Raw genomic sequence first — 17,120 nt, 5'->3', positions numbered from 1 at the left:
TTTTAATTCCCTTTTACCAACTTAAATCGAGTATGTATCCTTTTGTTGATCTGTTCTATATCTGAGAGTAGAGCGCATAATTTCATTATTTACATGTTAGCTAACTGAGGTTCAAGATGTAAACACAAAAAAAAAAAAAAACAGACACACACTGAAAGAAATGAGGAAAAGAATTACCAGTCACGTGTTTGGAAATTAAATTGAATTTGAATCAAATCCGTATAACACGACATTGAAGAAATCCCGGCAGCCCAAGATGTGAAAGTTTTTTCGTTCAGTAGTGAGACACAGAGCGGAGCCAGAAACTATTATAGCATGTAAAACAAAAGTGGATGTACAGAGAGTTTTCATTGCTGTATATAAGAGTTTTTGGTTGATTTCCAAACTATTCCACTCATCGAAAGTAATAAATCAAAAGCTATAGAATGACCTCGCTAGAAACTGCTTTAGAATCATTGAAGATTGAAGATATTCCAGTCGATGATATCGACTTTTCTGATTTAGAAAAGGAATACCAAGTCAGCGATGATGGAGTGAACTTTGATAACTTTTTGGTTGTTGATGGTGCCCCAGTAGCACCGGAATCTAAGGTTCCTGTTTTACAAAAGGTTTTGACCAAGTTGTTTAGCCAAGCTGGTAAGGTTTTGGATATGCAAATTCCAGTTGAAAATGGTAAGACCAAAGGTCACTTGTTTATCGAGATGGACTCTATCAATGCTGCTAGAGAAGCTATCAAGCAATTCAACGGTAAGAAGTTGGATGCCAAACATCGTTTGCTTGTTAACAGTATGAATGACATGGAGAAGTACGGTTCCGATGACTTCAGCACTGAATTTGAAGAACCAACCGTTCCAGACTTTGCTCCAACCGACTTCTTAAGATCTTGGTTGCAAAACAAGGATGGTAGAGACCAATTCGTGCTACAAAAGGGTGATATGACACGTGTGTTCTGGAACAGATTGGCTCATCAGCCAGATCCAGTTTGCGAAGCCAGAAAGAACTGGTCCAACCACATCGTCAAGTTCTCTCCAAAGGGTACATATCTATTGTCTTTCCACGACCAAGGTGTTACCTCTTGGGGTGGTCCAAACTTTGAAAGATTGAAGAGATTCTACCATCCGGGTGTTTCTCGTCTAGATGTTTCCCCAACTGAAAAGTACTTGGTCACATTTTCTATGACTCCACTACAACCTGATGAAAACACCCCATTCGGTCCAGAGTCCCAAGGTCATCAAATCTGTGTTTGGGATCTTGCAACTGGTTACCTACTGAAGACTTTCGGTATTCCACCAAATGCCAAGCTAGAATGGCCTCTAATTAGATTTTCATATGATGACAAGTACTGTGGTCGTCTTGGTCCAAACGCCTTGGCCCTTTACGAAATTGAAAACAACTTCCAATTGTTGGATGGTAAGATTCACAAGGTTGAAGGTATCCAAGATTTCTCCTTTGCTCCAAAGGGTGTTCAACTAGTCTACAATAAGAGAAAGAGCGATCCAACCACTCTATTAGCATACTGGACCCCAGAAACGAATAATCAATCGTGTAAAGCTTTCTTAATGACATTACCAAACAAGAGAATCGTGAAGACTGTCAACTTGGTTCAAGTCTCGAACGTTTCCATTCACTGGCATGACCAAGCAGACTTTATCTGCTTCCAAGTCGATCGTCACAGTAAATCTAAGAAGACCTTCTTCACTAACTTGGAGATATGTAAGTTGAACGAATCAGAAATTCCAGTTGAGAAGATTGAGATGAAGGACCGTGTATTGGCTCTTGCATTCGAACCAAAGGGTGATAGATTTGTTACAATCTCTAAGATGGATAACGGTGGTATTGACGAAAACCCAATGTATCCAAAGAACTTCATCAAGTTCTTCGCTCCAGAAAAGAAGGACAAGGACAAGGATCTCGATGTTCTTCCAGATACCCTCAAATGGAAGTTGGTTAAAACCGTTGACCAACAATACTCTAACTGTATCTCTTGGTCTCCTGCCGGCCGTTTTGTTGCTGTTTGTGCAATTGTTAACGGTAAGGACATTAAGAAGGCTTCATTAGACTTCTACGACTTTGACTACACCGGTGAAAAGACTTTGAACGAAGTCAAGGATGTAAAGGCCTCGTTACAGGCGGTCGCTCATATCGACAACCAATTCTTCACAGACTTGGAATGGGATACCTCTGGTAGATTCTTGGCCGCTTGGTCCAGTTACGCTAAACACAAGTTGGAAAACGGTTACACTGTTTACAACTGTTGTGGTGAAGCTGTTCGTAAGGAAATTGTTGACCAATTCACAAACTTCGTATGGAGACCAAGACCAGAATCTTTACTATCCAATGCTGATAAGAAGAAGGCAAGAAAGAACTTGAAGCAATGGTCCGTTAAATTCGAAGAGCAAGACGCCATGGAAAGTGACAGTGCATTGAGAGATTTGATCTTGAAACGTCGTGCAGAATTGAGCCAATGGGTTGCATACAGAGAACAATCAAAAGAAAGATTGGAGTCCGAAGATCACTACACTATCTTTGACAACTTTGTCCAAGACAAGTCTGACGAATCTCAATATGTCACTGTCGAAGAGGTCAAGGAAGAGATCTTGGAAGAAACTCAGGAAGAAGTTGAATCTTTCGAATAATCGAGTCACTGAACTTTTGAACTCGACGTATATATATGTATTTATGTACATGTTGGGAATATGAATTATTCGTGTCAGATAGATGTAAATTATATTTTGAAAACATTTTCCATAATATGCTAATGAATTATAGCCTTTTAGCAAAGAATATATTTTAACGTATAGTGATGCATACTATATAGATAGGTTGTTGATATGGAGGTAATGATTCCGAAAGTTAATCGTCCCATTATAAAAATATGTACATGAATAGGACTGATCTTGAGATTAATTTGTTCATGATATTACCATACTCTGAGTGAGTTCTCGCAAACGATCAACTATTCCTTTCTTGTACGGAGTTGTAAGCCGTGCCATCTTTTGATATCATCCTTCAAAATATCATTAACCAATTTGTGTTGTTTGACAATAGAAAGGCCCTGGAATTTTTCACTTGTAACATCGATTGAGAACATAGACCCGCATCCACCGCTAATGTCACTTACTGTAATTGAAGATGGCTTTAGTTCTTTACTCAATTTGTCTGTTATAAGCTTTTCCTCGGGAGTTAAAGAATACAAACGACGGCCTATCGTTAATAATGTGTTACGGAACATTATTCTTGGCTGTTACTGAATATTTTCAAATGATAAATTATGGAATTAAAGTATACGTAGCTCTTCTTTTCTCCACTAACTTGATCATTGAAATGATTTCAAATAGAATCTTTAAGACGTAACTGTTAAGTATTTTCTCCATGAAGATTGATTATGTGAAAAGTTAACCCAGAAGGAAAACAAAAAAAAAAAAAAAATAGCGTCGGCCAGACGATTCAAGATTTTTAGACAGTAGCATCGATTGCATTATAATTCTTTAATACCAATATATCAACCCTGAGTACATAACATTTCACATTGATATAAACTGGAAGCAGTGTATCATCTTATTTTGTAAAATTGGAATGAGTTTTCGAGTTCTTTTCAGACAAATGTCATCGGTAGCAGCTAATAGAAGTATAGAGGGTCCAATTGCGCAAAGGATTACCACTAAGATTCATTCCACCTTCCCAGATTTGTCACACTTCGCTATATTTAACGATTCATATAAACATAGTGGCCATCATGGCATTCAGGATGCAGAGAACAAGATAGAATCGCATTTCAGACTCGAGATAGTCAGTGGATTGTTTCAAGGAAAGCCACTTCCTGCAAGACACAGAATGGTATACAAGACATTACAGGACGAATTAAACGACGGGGTACATGCGTTGCAGCTAATTACGCGCACCCCGGAAGAGCATGCTAAGAAGCAAAACCAATAATCGTATCAGCACACATTGAAGCCATTGCACTCAATGATACCAAAAGAAAAATCTCATACATAACTGTGTATATATTTATAGTGTTATATTAATTAAGTGCTGCTAGTTAAAAAAAAATCGAGGAAAGTACTTAGTGGTCCTCCTTCAAGTGAGCTTCGTATTGCTCTAGGGATAGCAAGTCTTCAGATTGCAATTCAGCTTCGTCGTTTAGCTTAACCTTAACAATCCAACCTTCGCCCATTGGATCGGAGTTGATGAGTTGAGGAGAGTCCGATAGGGCTTCGTTAGCCTCCACAACAACACCGCTAACTGGGGTGTAGACTTCTGAGGCTGACTTCACGGACTCCACGGAACCGAAAGATTCGCCAACTTCGAGCTCAGTGTCCAGCTCTGGCAACTCGATGTAAGTGGCATCTCCTAGCGCATCGGCAGCGTACTTTGTAATACCGATGAAAGCGTGGCCATCTTCATGGGCAGCGATCCACTCGTGTTGAGAAGTGTATTTGACAGTCTTTGGGCCGGTTGGAGAAAAGGTGAATGGCAATTGGCTCTGGTTCAATGCGTTTGTGGATTGGGCCCTTAGAAACAAGCGGGAAACGTTGCTTCTTGCAGCGCGAGAAGAGACAGAAACAAAGGCTGTACGGGATACGGAAAACATGGCTTGCTTGAGTGAGTCAGTGGGTGAAGGTCCAAAGCAGATATGTATATATCCCGAACTAGACGTCTAAAAACAACAACGAGTGGTATTGTCAAATATATGTGAGTGCATCAGAATCAGACCTTTACATTGGGCAGATAGATGCCCTCTTTTTTTTATACACCATACCTGCCTATCAATGAAGAAAATGAAAAACTGTCAATTTTTGAACTTGGAAGCAGTCACGTGCACAAGAACCTTTTTCTTGACTTGACATTCGTTGTTCCAAGTCAGGATACAGAAACAAGAACGGAAACAAAATAGGAAAAAAAAAAAAAAAAAAAAAAAAAAGATGCCCCGGGTTACCCTAATGAAGATGCTCGGAAATCGGAAAAAGAAGAAAAGGCAGGGAAAAAAACACACACATTTCCGTTGCGGCCAACTCCTTTAGTCCGGACATCCACCATATTATGTACACACTGCAGTCATATCGTACGTGCTGTGCTATGCTTGTATCATCGTACCATGCAAAAGCAAATGTCAAAGGGTCATGTCACGTGACTATTTGGTTGCGATTTCCGTCTGCAACTACATAAGATCGAGCAAGGTCGGGATCAAGATGAATCCGCAGCACACCCTGTTCCAGTGCTCCAGATAGCGATAGCGATGCGGATTGAGCTGCCTGTGGTGTGGTTACTGCTGCGGAATGGACAGCTTTGCTGCTCGACCATATGAGTAGTCAACCATTATTACTGCGATCATCTGTTTTTTTTTTGTTTTTTTTTTTTTTCTTTGTTTTTTGAGCTCCCTCTGCCTGTCACCCTTGAGAAAGAAATAAAAAAAAGAACTGTGACGGGTTTTATTTAAGATTTTGTATATGATTTGGATTGATATAGTGAAGTAGCTTTAAGTCAGACTTGGCTTATATACCTTCAACGCGAAAGAAAACGTAAAGAAAACGACCAAAGAAGCTCAGTCAAACTCCTTGTCTATTGCTACATTATCCCATCGCTGTGGCAGAGATTTGGGAAACAGCATCTAACCGTTGCTAGACCGGAATTTATTAGTTCTGAGCTTTGTGAATTGTTTTTTTTTCTCTTCTTCTTTGGATTTTCTGCCTGAGTTTTCGGTTTTGGCTGTATAATCTAACCCACATTGTGCACTACTAGTCTCTTCAAAACCAAGTTCAGAATAACCAGGTGCATTAAATTACATTAGAACTTGGCAAGTCACAGAACTCGTATTTTTTTCTCTATTCATTGTAGAGTTTTGATTGAGTTTTTGAGCGTTGTTCGTGTGAGCAGTGAGTGAGTGATTGGAATTGCATAGGCTAAAAGTTTGCGACGCCTTTGCGGTATAACAAAGAAGTGCTCGAAAATGGCAGTCCATGTATGTTGCATAGGACCATGTATTGATGTGGTTAAACGCCTCTCAAAAGATCCAAATGTCGCTTTGGAAAGGTTCGAAAACGTGTCACAGTTGTTGTTGAACTTGTTCAAAAGAAGATTATGCGACCCAGATGTAACGTTCGAGGGACCGTGCGTGCTTCTCTGTTACGAACCCGTGAAAACGAAGCTTAGATCTACTTCACCTTTGAACTCATTGGGTCCAAAAGCACTATCGTACTGCATTCGCGATATGTTCCCATGTTTTAACTTAATCACCATTCCAGTAAACGAGTTCATGGATTATTACGATACAGTTGTCATCCCTAAATTAGTGCCTGGCATGGATGATACGGACGATAATTTAGATAGGCTTTCAAACATCTACCGATGGATGTATTCGGACTCTGATTTAATACTTGATAAGGAAGAAGTTAAGGGTGGGGATCCTGCCTCTGGGTCTGGGTCCGATAATGGTCCTACTTCAAAATCATATGTTCCATGTTGTTCAGACAATCTATATACCATGGCATCGCACCTCGCATACCTGAGTCCAGACGTCAAGAATTCGCATGAAATGATACCGGTATGGGACTATCTGGATTTTACAGATTTAGTTCAAGCGCAGTTGAAAAACGATAATGACTTTTATTGGAAATCATTAGATAGCTGGAATTTTTGCGCCCATTCTTTGAGTTGTACAGAATTAGTTTGGTGTTCATATCTTATCTTGAATAAATTGAGCAAACAGTGCAACCTATCTCATACCCCACCTGGCAAAAATCGTTTGCTATTGATGCTTTTGAATATAGAGGCCACATACCACCAAACAAACAAGTTTCATAACTTCAAACATGCCGTGGACGTCCTACAGGCTACCTATAGATTGTGCCATCTTCTTGAACTACCAAGTCTACCCTCTTTTCTCTTGTGCATAGCAGCAATTGGGCATGATGTTGGTCATCCAGGAACAAACAATATGCTATTTAACAGATATCACTCTCCTCTCTCGCAGTATTACAAGGAACAGTCAGTATTAGAAAACTTCCATGCGGACGTATATCTTGATATTCTTTCTCGCTATTGGCCAGGACTCTCTCATGAATTTACAACAATTAAAGACTCGATAATAGCTACGGATATGGCTTTACACAATCATTACGTTGAAACGATAAAACAAGAAACAGTGCCGACATTAGCAGGCTTAACGTCATTGATTATCAAAGCAGCAGATATTTCAAATGTCACCAGACCCTTGCTAATATCAGCAAAGTGGGCTGCTCTTATAACGATGGAATTTACTGAATGTGCGCTGTTGGAAAAAAATTTAATAGAGTGGCAAAAAAATGGCAGTAACTCTAGCATGAAGATATCGCATAAACTTCCTGTAGAGTTCATTGGAACGGTAGAACTTCCTTCGACAATCGATGAACTTTTAAAGAGGTACCCAAGTATTCCAAAAGGTCAAACATTTTTTATTGATACATTTGCACTAAGTTTGTTCTCTGGATTAGGACTGAAATTCAAACAGCTCTACTTTTTGGTTGACAACGTAGAGAGTAATAGAAAGTTTTGGATCGAAAAGGGCTTGGAGCAGGGTTAAAAAGGTTATCACGGTAAATCGATTAACAAAAGGATAATACGTAGCTGAAGATCGAAAACAAAATATAAAGATAAACAGAAGATAAAGATAAAAGGGGATTAATCCACCCACTTGCATTATCTTGAAAGCATAAAGCGTATATTATAGAATATTATAAAATTCTGCTTACAGGCATTCATTTTACAGCCTTTAAAAAAGAAAACTAGAACTATTTGCAGACGTCACTAATACCTCTTTGACTGTTTTGTTATTATGAACGCAAATATATGTATTGAGAGGGTTGTCCATATAAATTCAAACACAGATTAATGTGAAAAAAAAAGTTTTATAGCTCAATTTTAACCTTTCCCAAATTAGGCGGGGGTTTTCTTTTTCTAGCAGTCTGTATATCTGAACTATAAACTTAATAATGATCTATTTTGTATTATTATTATTATTATTATTATTATTATTATTATTATTATTATTATTATTATTATTATTATTATTATTATTATTATTATTATTATTATTATTATTATTATTATTATTATTATTATTATTATAATTGTACTAATAATGATTCGTACCATAGCTTGCTATAGATTTGTTTTCAGTTATACAACGGCTAAAAAATGAAATTAAATGACAATAAAACAAACTCAGACCGAGAGCAGTTTTAAAAGTTTACAACATATTCTCAGAATATGAAGGTTTATATGTTTAACGATTATCAAATACGACATAATAATAGTGTTTTCAATTGGATGATTGAGAAAAGTGTCCATTATCCCTAATTTTCTTGTTTGCATAATTGTAAAATATTACTCTTTGATCTGAAGTTGCAGATTGGCTTTTTTTCAAAATGCACTAGGGTCTATCATATCGTTAGCTTTGTATTCTCTGACTATACTGAAAGCTTTCAATAATTTTCTTCTGGCCCCTAATGCGCTAACGCCCATTTTTTCCAACGCCTCATCATCAAGGTAAATAAGTTCATACCATGGTTTTCCTCCCAAGGCTTCTGAATACTTGTGCAACCGTAAGGACTTTAACCAGGCTGGGATGTTTTTTAGAAGTTTAGGATCGCATAACGCTTTCGCATTCATGCTATTGTTTGTGCCATTGCTATTACTAGTTGTCGAAGATGCTGAGTTCACCGTAGTTAGAGCATTACCAGAATTGCTTAACGAAGTGTTCAACGATGGTTTATTGTAAGCATTTGCTTTACCAGCGGCTGGAGATTGTGGCCTATTCAAGTAGTGGTTTTGATTGGAAGTTTTTCTGCTCACATGGCTATTTGTACTATTAGAAGTGGCCATACCTGCGCTACCGATAGTATTATTATTACTGTTGGTAGCAGCTGAGTTGTTGTTATTGTTGTTATTTTTGTTGCCGCTACTATTGCCATTGTGACTGTTACTTGCATTGTTCATGTTAATGCTGTTGACGACTCCAGATGTTGGACCGGACTTCTTGAACGCAGTATATGGATCTGCAGAAGAAGGACGTGGTATGTCGTTTAAGTAGTCATACATGGGTTGCTGCAACGGATTGGCGGTATGTTGAGGTAAGGGAGACCATTGTCTATAAATGTTATCGCCGTTTAAAACACTGTCTAGATTTAGAGGTTGAGGATTTTCAGCTTGATGCAGGTGACTTTGAACCTTACTGGGAACCGGAGATGCAATAGGTCCCAATGTAGGAGAGATATAACCACTATGAACCAAAGAGTCCAGTTTCAATTTGGTGTTATGCAATACTTCCTCATTCAATGAGGATAAAAGGTTGTCCATAACGGTATTTTGCTGAGCTGGTGTGAGCATTGATATCCAATTGCATAGTTGATTAACATCATTAGTGAAGTTAACCACAACATTTGCGTTGTTATTTGATTGCTGTAATGGCAAAGGTTGGTGGCTAGCAGCCATTGAACTAGTGGGTCTGGAAAAAGAGTCCAGGAAGGTCGAACCATTTGAACCCGTTGGATTCATTGCTGAGTTTGACAAAGGAGAAACCATGTTTGAAGGTCTTCCCATATCACCACGAAGGTGTAACTGTGAGTCTAAAGAAAACTGCTGTTGATCTAATAAATCATTCAAGAACAAAGGTTGTTGCGAAGGACTAGTAGGATTTGTGCCTAAGCTTTGCAAATTAGCTGAAGAACTCTGTGGAGACAGTAAAACAGCACCTGGATGAGCTCCTCTTGGCAAGCCCACTGGTGATTGAGCCCTTCCGGGCAATGACGACATCATTTTTTGAGAGGACATAGAGCAAACAAATGACCGGTTCTGTATAAAGTTTTTTTGTATCTCTCAAGTCGATAAGCTAATTAAAGAGAGCACAAAAAAGTTTACTTTCTGTAGTGGATCTGATTTGTGTTCTTCGGAGGATAAAGAAGAACGGCCTGCGTTGTTAATATGCAATTTGTGATTGGAAATATAATAATGACAAGAGATATAAAAAAAATCTCGGCCTTCACTGGAATGAGAATATAGTTATATCTTCCGATTAGCGTGGTAGTGACGTTCTGGCTGTCTTCTGAATAACTCGGAAGTAAAGAAGAGGTAAAACAAAACTATCTCAAAGTATAATATAGTGGGCTAAAGGAAAAAAAGAGAATATAGAGGTCCAATATCCTTTCTTCTCTTCGTGTGCAAGTTATTCACAAAATGTATGAAGACTCCCTTCCTGAAGCAGTCGACAAATTTGAAGGACGTTAGGTTTCTTAACCTCTCTCGCTATACAAGGACTTCTCGATGCTTTGATAGTTATGTTCATCCAATGTTCTTGTTATTCAATAAAAATGTTATGAAAAGAGAAGCGATGTTGAAATATTTTTTTTCATCGACAAAAATTAGTATTCTTTTCTTTTTATTCGATGAGGCACTATTTACATACCGTATGTTCTCATCGGATATTCTCATTCCCATTCTCATTCTCATTCTCATTCTCCTTCCCACTTCAACTGTATAAACTGCAGAGAGTAAAAAGTGCAGGTATATATTATACAATTGTGCCATATTATAGCTTTATAGCTTTAGTACATAAAATACAGGAGTATACATCTATATACATACGTATGTAAGAATTAGGAGAAATACTTTTGTAGAAGCAATTCGCATTGCGGTTTGATAGTCTCATCTACTTGCGCCATAGACTCCAAAGCAACCTTTATATATTTCCTTACTGGAGGTCTGAACATGAGCATGAACTTTAAAGACTGGAATCCTAATACCGATCGCGTTGGATCGAGACATAATGACTTCATTTTGTCGATATGGTCTTGCGATAGTAATGGCATTTCACTGACCATTCTGATGAAGAGTCTTCTATGCGAGTCATCAAGTTTCGGTATCATGAAATCAAGAACCTTCAATGACCACTCATTGTAAATTGGGTGTTCTTGGCTATCAGATTCTAAATCCTCACTGTACCACTCTTCACTCAACCATTCCAACACAAGAGTAATCCTGTTCTGGAAATCTTCACAAAAGTAGTCAAATATAGCCTTTGTAATAACTTGGCGCATTTCTTCATTCGAGGAAACACCTCTAGAACACAACCTAGATAACAAAAACACCCACGAAGTCTTATTGTTCCAGTTCAGTAGCAAAATTTTATCCAGTGGATTTCTTTCCTGCTTTTGAGAGATCGGATTATTTATGTTATCTTTCGTTGAAATCTGCAAAATGTTGTGCACAATTCTCTTCAGGTGTTCAATCTTTTCCTGATTGGTTAATGACGGAGCCTTGAGCTGCACATTTGAGCTGCTTGTTGATTCAGGTTTTTCTGCTCTTTCAAATTTCATTCTCTTAGTGTCTGGTACTGAGGCTTGAGAGTTTGTTTCTGACCCTTCCATTGACAATGCGGTAGGTTCGACTTTTGTTTCTTTATTCTCTTCCACATTATTCTGTATGAGAGTTTCAGTAACCGAGTCGTCCTCTCTGGCACGTTTAGTAGACGATACGTTGTTCATATCTCTATTATTGTTTTGTATACTTTGTTGTTGTTGCTGCTGTTGTTGTTGTTGTTGTTGCTGTACATTGTTTTGGAGCCACTTATTGATCAAATCAGTGTATCTCGAAGCTACAATCGACAAACCATTAATCGCTGTCCCTGTATCCGTGTTACCTAGTGCCTCAGTACATAATTTGACCATAGTGTCTTGGGATAGCTTTGAAACATCGAACCCTGAACTTACAGGATTCATCAATGAAAAGATTGCTGCAAATGAATTATCCACAGAAGTATGTGCAGGGTTTAAGAAATGAGGATGTTTCGTAGTAGATTTTGTGAAAGCATAACTTTGCAATGCTTTTAGAGCTGCTAAATCAGGCGGAGGTGCTGCATTTTGCATGTGTCCAAGCGTTTGAGGCTGCTGTTGGAAATTATTCAAAAGGGGAGGAGTGGAAGAATTGTGCATATTATTCATCATAGTGTTACCCATGGGTGGTGATATAATAGGAGTTATTTGAACAGGAGATGGGGACTTTACAGTGGCAGATGATACCCCGGTAGAGGAATCTGAAGATGAATCATTAACTTCTTTAACTCTGTTGTACTTCTTTTTATCAGCTGGTGTCATTTTATGTTCAACTGCCGCGGGATCGAAGTTTAATATACCTTTAGCTTTTGCTTCTTCTCCAATTACGAATAAGGTTTGGGAAATTTTAGCTAGTTTATTTTTATACTGTGTCATAGACCCTGAGTCCTTAATTAATCTGTTTTTCAAACCAAATTGTACTAAGTTTCTGTAGCAACGTTCAACAAATCTCTTTGCGAGTCTATATTGTAAAGTAGGTTCATCGTCCCGTTGGAATTTCATATCAATGTTAAATCTTAGTAATCCTGATGCAATTCTAATAGTGGCCATAGGTCTCTGTTTCATAATAAAGGAAAAACAATGCAATATACCAGTAAACCATGGCGCGCACATCATTGGTTCCTCAATTAAGAATGCCAAAAGTTTATCAAGTAAAACTTTAGCTTCGTCCTCTAAGGCTTGTTTATTGGATATGACCGGGTGGTTGTTTGGAATAGAACCTATACTAATTCCAGGACCTGAAGTGTGTATAATAATAATCTTGGAAATAAACTTCACGTTGGCTAATTTCACACCAGTGCCCTTTCCATGGTTGTTTAAATCGCTTTGTGGTAATTGCAATGGATAACATGTTTTCCAATTAGCAACGACGAGATCTTTGAATCTCACTAAGGTGGACCACAGTTTCTCATCAGATGTTTTCGCTACTAAGTCAAACAACTGGTCGTAAATATTACCAAGACATAATATACAGTTTTTGAATGTAATGTAGTCCCTAGTCTCTGCCATTTCCCATAATGCATCGATATGCTGGCGAACAATAAATGGTTTCTCACTTGATGGAATCTTATCATGAACTAACAAATCTAACAATAGTTGTGTAGAAAATCTTGAAAACCCTATGTTCTTCTTGTCGTTCATGAACAATGTTATACCCGTTTCCAAAACTTTAGGGAGCATTTGTTCAGGCATATGTTGCATTGCCATATCTGCAGCTTGCTGCAACTGGAGCAATGGGTCTACAGAGCTTGCCATCTTAAATGATAAAAACAAAATATATTAATGAATAACGAATCGCTGCTTCTCTAGCTTGGGTTTGACCACTAAAAGCTTTATTAAACAGGAGGATATCCTTGTTTCTTTGATTCGACCCGTTTGATGTATGTGCACTCCTGTAGAAGTAAGAGTGTTATTTTTTTTCGCTTTGTTTAATTGTTTTATTTGTTACTTGTATGCACTTTACCAACATTACAGCTTTCTTCGATTTTTCATTTTCATTTGCATATTTAACAATGCCCCAACCGTCTAGCAAGATTTCTGAATAAGAAACAGACCACGCTATACATGTTGATGAAGGTACCCAGCTCGCTTGAAGTATATTGCTAAATATACTGACGTTGATTCTGATACTTCGGTATATATATAAATCAGGGTTTAATTATTATAGGAATCATGTGTGAATAATGTCATTATATTGAAAAGAGAGTCATAAATACAAATAATATGTAGAAAATAATTTGCGGCTACAAGAGCACTACTTGGGGTATTTGCGTTGAGATATCACGAATTTCATTATTGAATGTTCCTAGGAACTATATCAATCAAGAAATCGAACATATCTGACTTTTGTAAAGCATCGGCAATGTCCTGCTTTTGGAGGGTCCGACGCTTATTTTCCTCTGCAACGCACCACGCTCTCATAGTGAGTTCTGTAATAAATATTTCACAGGCCTTGGCAAATAATATTGGTGCTTCTCCACTGATCATACGCACTTCTTCGTCCGTTTTCATAACTTTTTTGATTCTAGCTAGTGGTAATGAATGTGACTTGAAGTCGTCCTGGAACTGAGAGCCTGGCTCATTTGTAGATTCTATCTCATTGATTAGTTCTTGCCAATACTGTATCATAATTTCTCTGTATCTTCCGGTTAGACCCTGCCCAACATTGTGGAAAACATCAATACCTTCTTCGTCTTCATCTACCTCTAGTCCTGTTTCTACTTCTTCCTCCGGTAATTGCACCTGATCGTTAGATGTTATTTGCTCCATAGTGTGTAAATAAAACTATGAATAGTGCTCATCCGATTGAACATATGTATTCAAAGGGTAAAGCAATCGTCGTGAAGATATGGTTTTTCCATTTTTTTTTTCCTACCAAAGTATATCTTTATAATTAATCATATTATTATTATTATCATATTATTATTATTATCATATTATTATTATATTATGTATATACATATCTAGTAACAAATAGGTAAAAACTTACTTACAACTGGTAAAGATTGATAGCAGACGAGGCAGTAAGGGCTATACTTAGGACCCCATATACATGCTTATAAAGATATGAGTCCGCAGAGACAGTTTCAATCATTTACCACAACAGCAGAGTCTTCCCTTTCACATACAAATCATAAGCAACTTTCGGGTGCTACGATATATGACGAACCAGAGAACTTTTTAGAAGTCGAAGTATGCAACCCAAAGACTCATTTCCCCAGTGGTGACTCCAAGGGGATGTATACAGATTATGAAATTATATGCAGGACCAACCTTCCTGGATTTCCTAAGAGACAAAGTTCTGTCAGAAGAAGATACAGCGACTTCGAGTTGTTCAGGAAATTATTGATAAAAGAATTACAACTTAGTAACCATCCTAAAGTTTCAGTGCCACATTTACCAGGCAAAATAGTTCTGTCAAATCGTTTCAGTGATGCTGTTATCGAAGAAAGACGTCAAGGTTTACACAAATGGCTAGGATCGGTAGCTGGGCATCCTTTATTGCAAACAGGCTCTAAAGTCTTAATTCGTTTTATGCAAGATCCCGTCTTCAACGGATAACCACATTTGATTGGGAACAACAATATGGAACCCATTTAAAAAATGATACGTCTAAATACTTATTTGTAAATGTGACAGTTTATGGTATATAAACGTATGTGGGAATATATGTAATTCGAAATGAAATTAGAGTGATTAACTAATATCACCATGAGAAATACCTAGTTGAACAATAGTGTATACGTTCAACATAGAAATGAAGAGCCACACCACAAATGCGATAATAGTTGTGATCCAGTTATTAGACATATCAATATATTTTGCTGGTCTTTCACCAGAAGTGGTTTCTTCCGCTTCAGGATCAACCTCAACCACACCTCCATCTGGATCCATAGCTGCTTCAGCATAAGCTTGTTCATCCTTATCATTGACCTTTACTCTCATAATAGACTTCTTGCAGGTAAAGAAAATTAGAGGAGCGATTAGGAAAGGTAACAAAATAGACAAGACAACTTGAGAAGCGTTCAAAGCTTTGTTAAGAGCACTCTTACCGATAGCCAAAGATACAGCTAAACATGGGACAATTGCAATACCTCTTGTTATGAGTCTTCTTTTCCATGGTTTGAAATTCCAATCCAAATGACCTTCACTGACGATCTGACCTGCGATTGTACAGACAATACCTGCGGATTGACCACTGAACAATAATGCTAGCATGAATACAGTACCAGCGATTGGAGCCAATGTATCAGAGAGTAAGTCGTGGATGGTGTACAAACCAGCACCAACAGCTTGCTCAGAGCCGTATAAAGTTGCACCAGAAACAATCAAGATAGCACTGTTAACAAACAAGGCAAATGTAAATAGGGTGATGGCTAATTCAGCAATGGAGTATTTCAAAGCATATTTAATTGCACTGGTGGTCGGTTGGTAATCGAAGTATCTTTGTTCTCTTAAAGTATCAAGATCTTGTTTTTGCTTAACTGTAGACTCGTTATCTTCCTCTATTTCCTTTGGTAATAGATCATAGTAACCATGATCGACATCATATTCCAAAAGTCTTGGTTGGACCAACCCCGAACCCAAAAATAGAGAGTGAGGCATAACTGTTGCACCGAGAATGGAGGTAGCAGTATACATACCATTATGTTCGAACATTTGCTTCGATGGAACATAACCCCGGAAGATTGACCGGACGGAGGTTTTTGGCAAATAACCTAATTCAACAATGAAACATATGACAACACCAAAAACCAACAATGCTACCGCATATTCGAACATTCTTATAAACCTCATAGAAGACGTACCGGGTTTATAAGCAATCAAAACGAACAAGACATCGATAACGGTAATAATGATACCAGCAGGTAAAGGAATCTTTAACAAAATGTTTAAGGCCACTGCACTACCGATAACCTCAGCAATATCAGTAGCAATAATAGCACATTCTGCAAAGACGTAGATAATTAGATTAAGCCATTTGGGTAGATGTTTCTTGCAAGCTCTTGACAAATCCAAGCCAGTAACCGATCCCAATTTTATGCATAAAGATTGCAAGAAAATGGCAATAATATTCGAAAGCAAAACAATACAGAGTAGGGAGAACCTATTTGAAGCACCAGCACTGACATCAGTTGCATAGTTACCTGGATCCATATAAGCAACACTGACCATTAACCCAGGCCCAACAAATTTCATGTATTTTCTTAAAACATCTTTGATCTTGCCGAAGAACCCCAGTTTTTCACGAGATCTGTTTGGTACTTGAGCGTGTATAGAATACTGGCTAGCAGCATCGTCACTAGAGGAAGAACCCTTCTTTCCGTCGTTTTCTTTCCTCATTATCTTCTTGCACCTCAGGTATAACCTTTGACGTACCGAGAGTTTGGATGCACCACCAGCCAAGGATAGCTCAAGCATACTCTGAGGGTCCAAGTACTCCTCATGCACCTCGAAGGTTTTGGACTCCAATGGTGGGGCATTGACGTCTTCTCTCATCACAACTTTTGCTTAATCACTGTCTTGTATCCTGCACAGAGCCTTCAAAATACCTTTCGTGTATGAGAAAACTGACCTCTCTTAGAGTATGGTATGTTTTGTTTATAATTTATCTGTTTGATCTGTGCTATTTTACACTACTTGATCATTAAAGAATACACCCAGCTCTAAATATATATATATATATAAATATGTGCCGTTTTTCTTCTTCTACAATAAGTATATATAGTTACATATTATTGACAATACCACTTA

The 17,120-nt window shown here is 37.9% G+C and overlaps 10 protein-coding genes across 10 annotated transcripts; 4 read left to right on the top strand and 6 right to left on the bottom strand.

The window, feature by feature from the left end:
* Nucleotides 1-425: 425 nt before the first annotated feature.
* PRT1 (translation initiation factor eIF3 core subunit b) lies at nt 426-2,636 on the top strand (the record flags this gene model as incomplete). The annotated part of the gene is made up of 1 exon (XM_022819121.1): nt 426-2,636. The coding sequence occupies one exon, from the start codon at nt 426-428 to the stop codon at nt 2,634-2,636; it is 2,211 nt and encodes a 736-aa protein (XP_022675719.1).
* A 320-nt stretch (nt 2,637-2,956) lies between these two features.
* On the bottom strand, nt 2,957-3,232 carry BOL3 (Bol3p; the record flags this gene model as incomplete). The annotated part of the gene is made up of 1 exon (XM_022819120.1): nt 2,957-3,232. The coding sequence occupies one exon, from the start codon at nt 3,230-3,232 to the stop codon at nt 2,957-2,959; it is 276 nt and encodes a 91-aa protein (XP_022675718.1).
* Nucleotides 3,233-3,603: 371 nt separating this feature from the next.
* BOL1 (Bol1p) lies at nt 3,604-3,936 on the top strand (the record flags this gene model as incomplete). The annotated part of the gene is made up of 1 exon (XM_022819119.1): nt 3,604-3,936. The coding sequence occupies one exon, from the start codon at nt 3,604-3,606 to the stop codon at nt 3,934-3,936; it is 333 nt and encodes a 110-aa protein (XP_022675717.1).
* A 130-nt stretch (nt 3,937-4,066) lies between these two features.
* On the bottom strand, nt 4,067-4,594 carry GCV3 (glycine decarboxylase subunit H; the record flags this gene model as incomplete). The annotated part of the gene is made up of 1 exon (XM_022819117.1): nt 4,067-4,594. The coding sequence occupies one exon, from the start codon at nt 4,592-4,594 to the stop codon at nt 4,067-4,069; it is 528 nt and encodes a 175-aa protein (XP_022675716.1).
* Nucleotides 4,595-5,950: 1,356 nt separating this feature from the next.
* On the top strand, nt 5,951-7,561 carry PDE2 (3',5'-cyclic-nucleotide phosphodiesterase PDE2; the record flags this gene model as incomplete). The annotated part of the gene is made up of 1 exon (XM_022819116.1): nt 5,951-7,561. The coding sequence occupies one exon, from the start codon at nt 5,951-5,953 to the stop codon at nt 7,559-7,561; it is 1,611 nt and encodes a 536-aa protein (XP_022675715.1).
* Nucleotides 7,562-8,400: 839 nt separating this feature from the next.
* VTS1 (Vts1p) lies at nt 8,401-9,810 on the bottom strand (the record flags this gene model as incomplete). The annotated part of the gene is made up of 1 exon (XM_022819115.1): nt 8,401-9,810. One exon carries the CDS (start codon nt 9,808-9,810, stop codon nt 8,401-8,403), a length of 1,410 nt encoding a protein of 469 aa, XP_022675714.1.
* An 821-nt stretch (nt 9,811-10,631) lies between these two features.
* On the bottom strand, nt 10,632-13,121 carry PTA1 (RNA-processing protein PTA1; the record flags this gene model as incomplete). The annotated part of the gene is made up of 1 exon (XM_022819114.1): nt 10,632-13,121. One exon carries the CDS (start codon nt 13,119-13,121, stop codon nt 10,632-10,634), a length of 2,490 nt encoding a protein of 829 aa, XP_022675713.1.
* Nucleotides 13,122-13,658: 537 nt separating this feature from the next.
* On the bottom strand, nt 13,659-14,135 carry HAP5 (Hap5p; the record flags this gene model as incomplete). The annotated part of the gene is made up of 1 exon (XM_022819113.1): nt 13,659-14,135. One exon carries the CDS (start codon nt 14,133-14,135, stop codon nt 13,659-13,661), a length of 477 nt encoding a protein of 158 aa, XP_022675712.1.
* A 297-nt stretch (nt 14,136-14,432) lies between these two features.
* On the top strand, nt 14,433-14,927 carry SNX3 (Snx3p; the record flags this gene model as incomplete). The annotated part of the gene is made up of 1 exon (XM_022819112.1): nt 14,433-14,927. The coding sequence occupies one exon, from the start codon at nt 14,433-14,435 to the stop codon at nt 14,925-14,927; it is 495 nt and encodes a 164-aa protein (XP_022675711.1).
* Nucleotides 14,928-15,062: 135 nt separating this feature from the next.
* SMF1 (divalent metal ion transporter SMF1) lies at nt 15,063-16,865 on the bottom strand (the record flags this gene model as incomplete). Its single annotated transcript, XM_022819111.1, has 1 exon — nt 15,063-16,865. The coding sequence occupies one exon, from the start codon at nt 16,863-16,865 to the stop codon at nt 15,063-15,065; it is 1,803 nt and encodes a 600-aa protein (XP_022675710.1).
* Nucleotides 16,866-17,120: the final 255 nt, after the last annotated feature.

This window comes from Kluyveromyces marxianus, chromosome 3, assembly GCF_001417885.1.
Source record: "Kluyveromyces marxianus DMKU3-1042 DNA, complete genome, chromosome 3".
Taxonomy (NCBI): Eukaryota; Fungi; Ascomycota; class Saccharomycetes; order Saccharomycetales; family Saccharomycetaceae; genus Kluyveromyces; species Kluyveromyces marxianus.
This window is presented reverse-complemented; position numbering and strand designations above follow the sequence as displayed.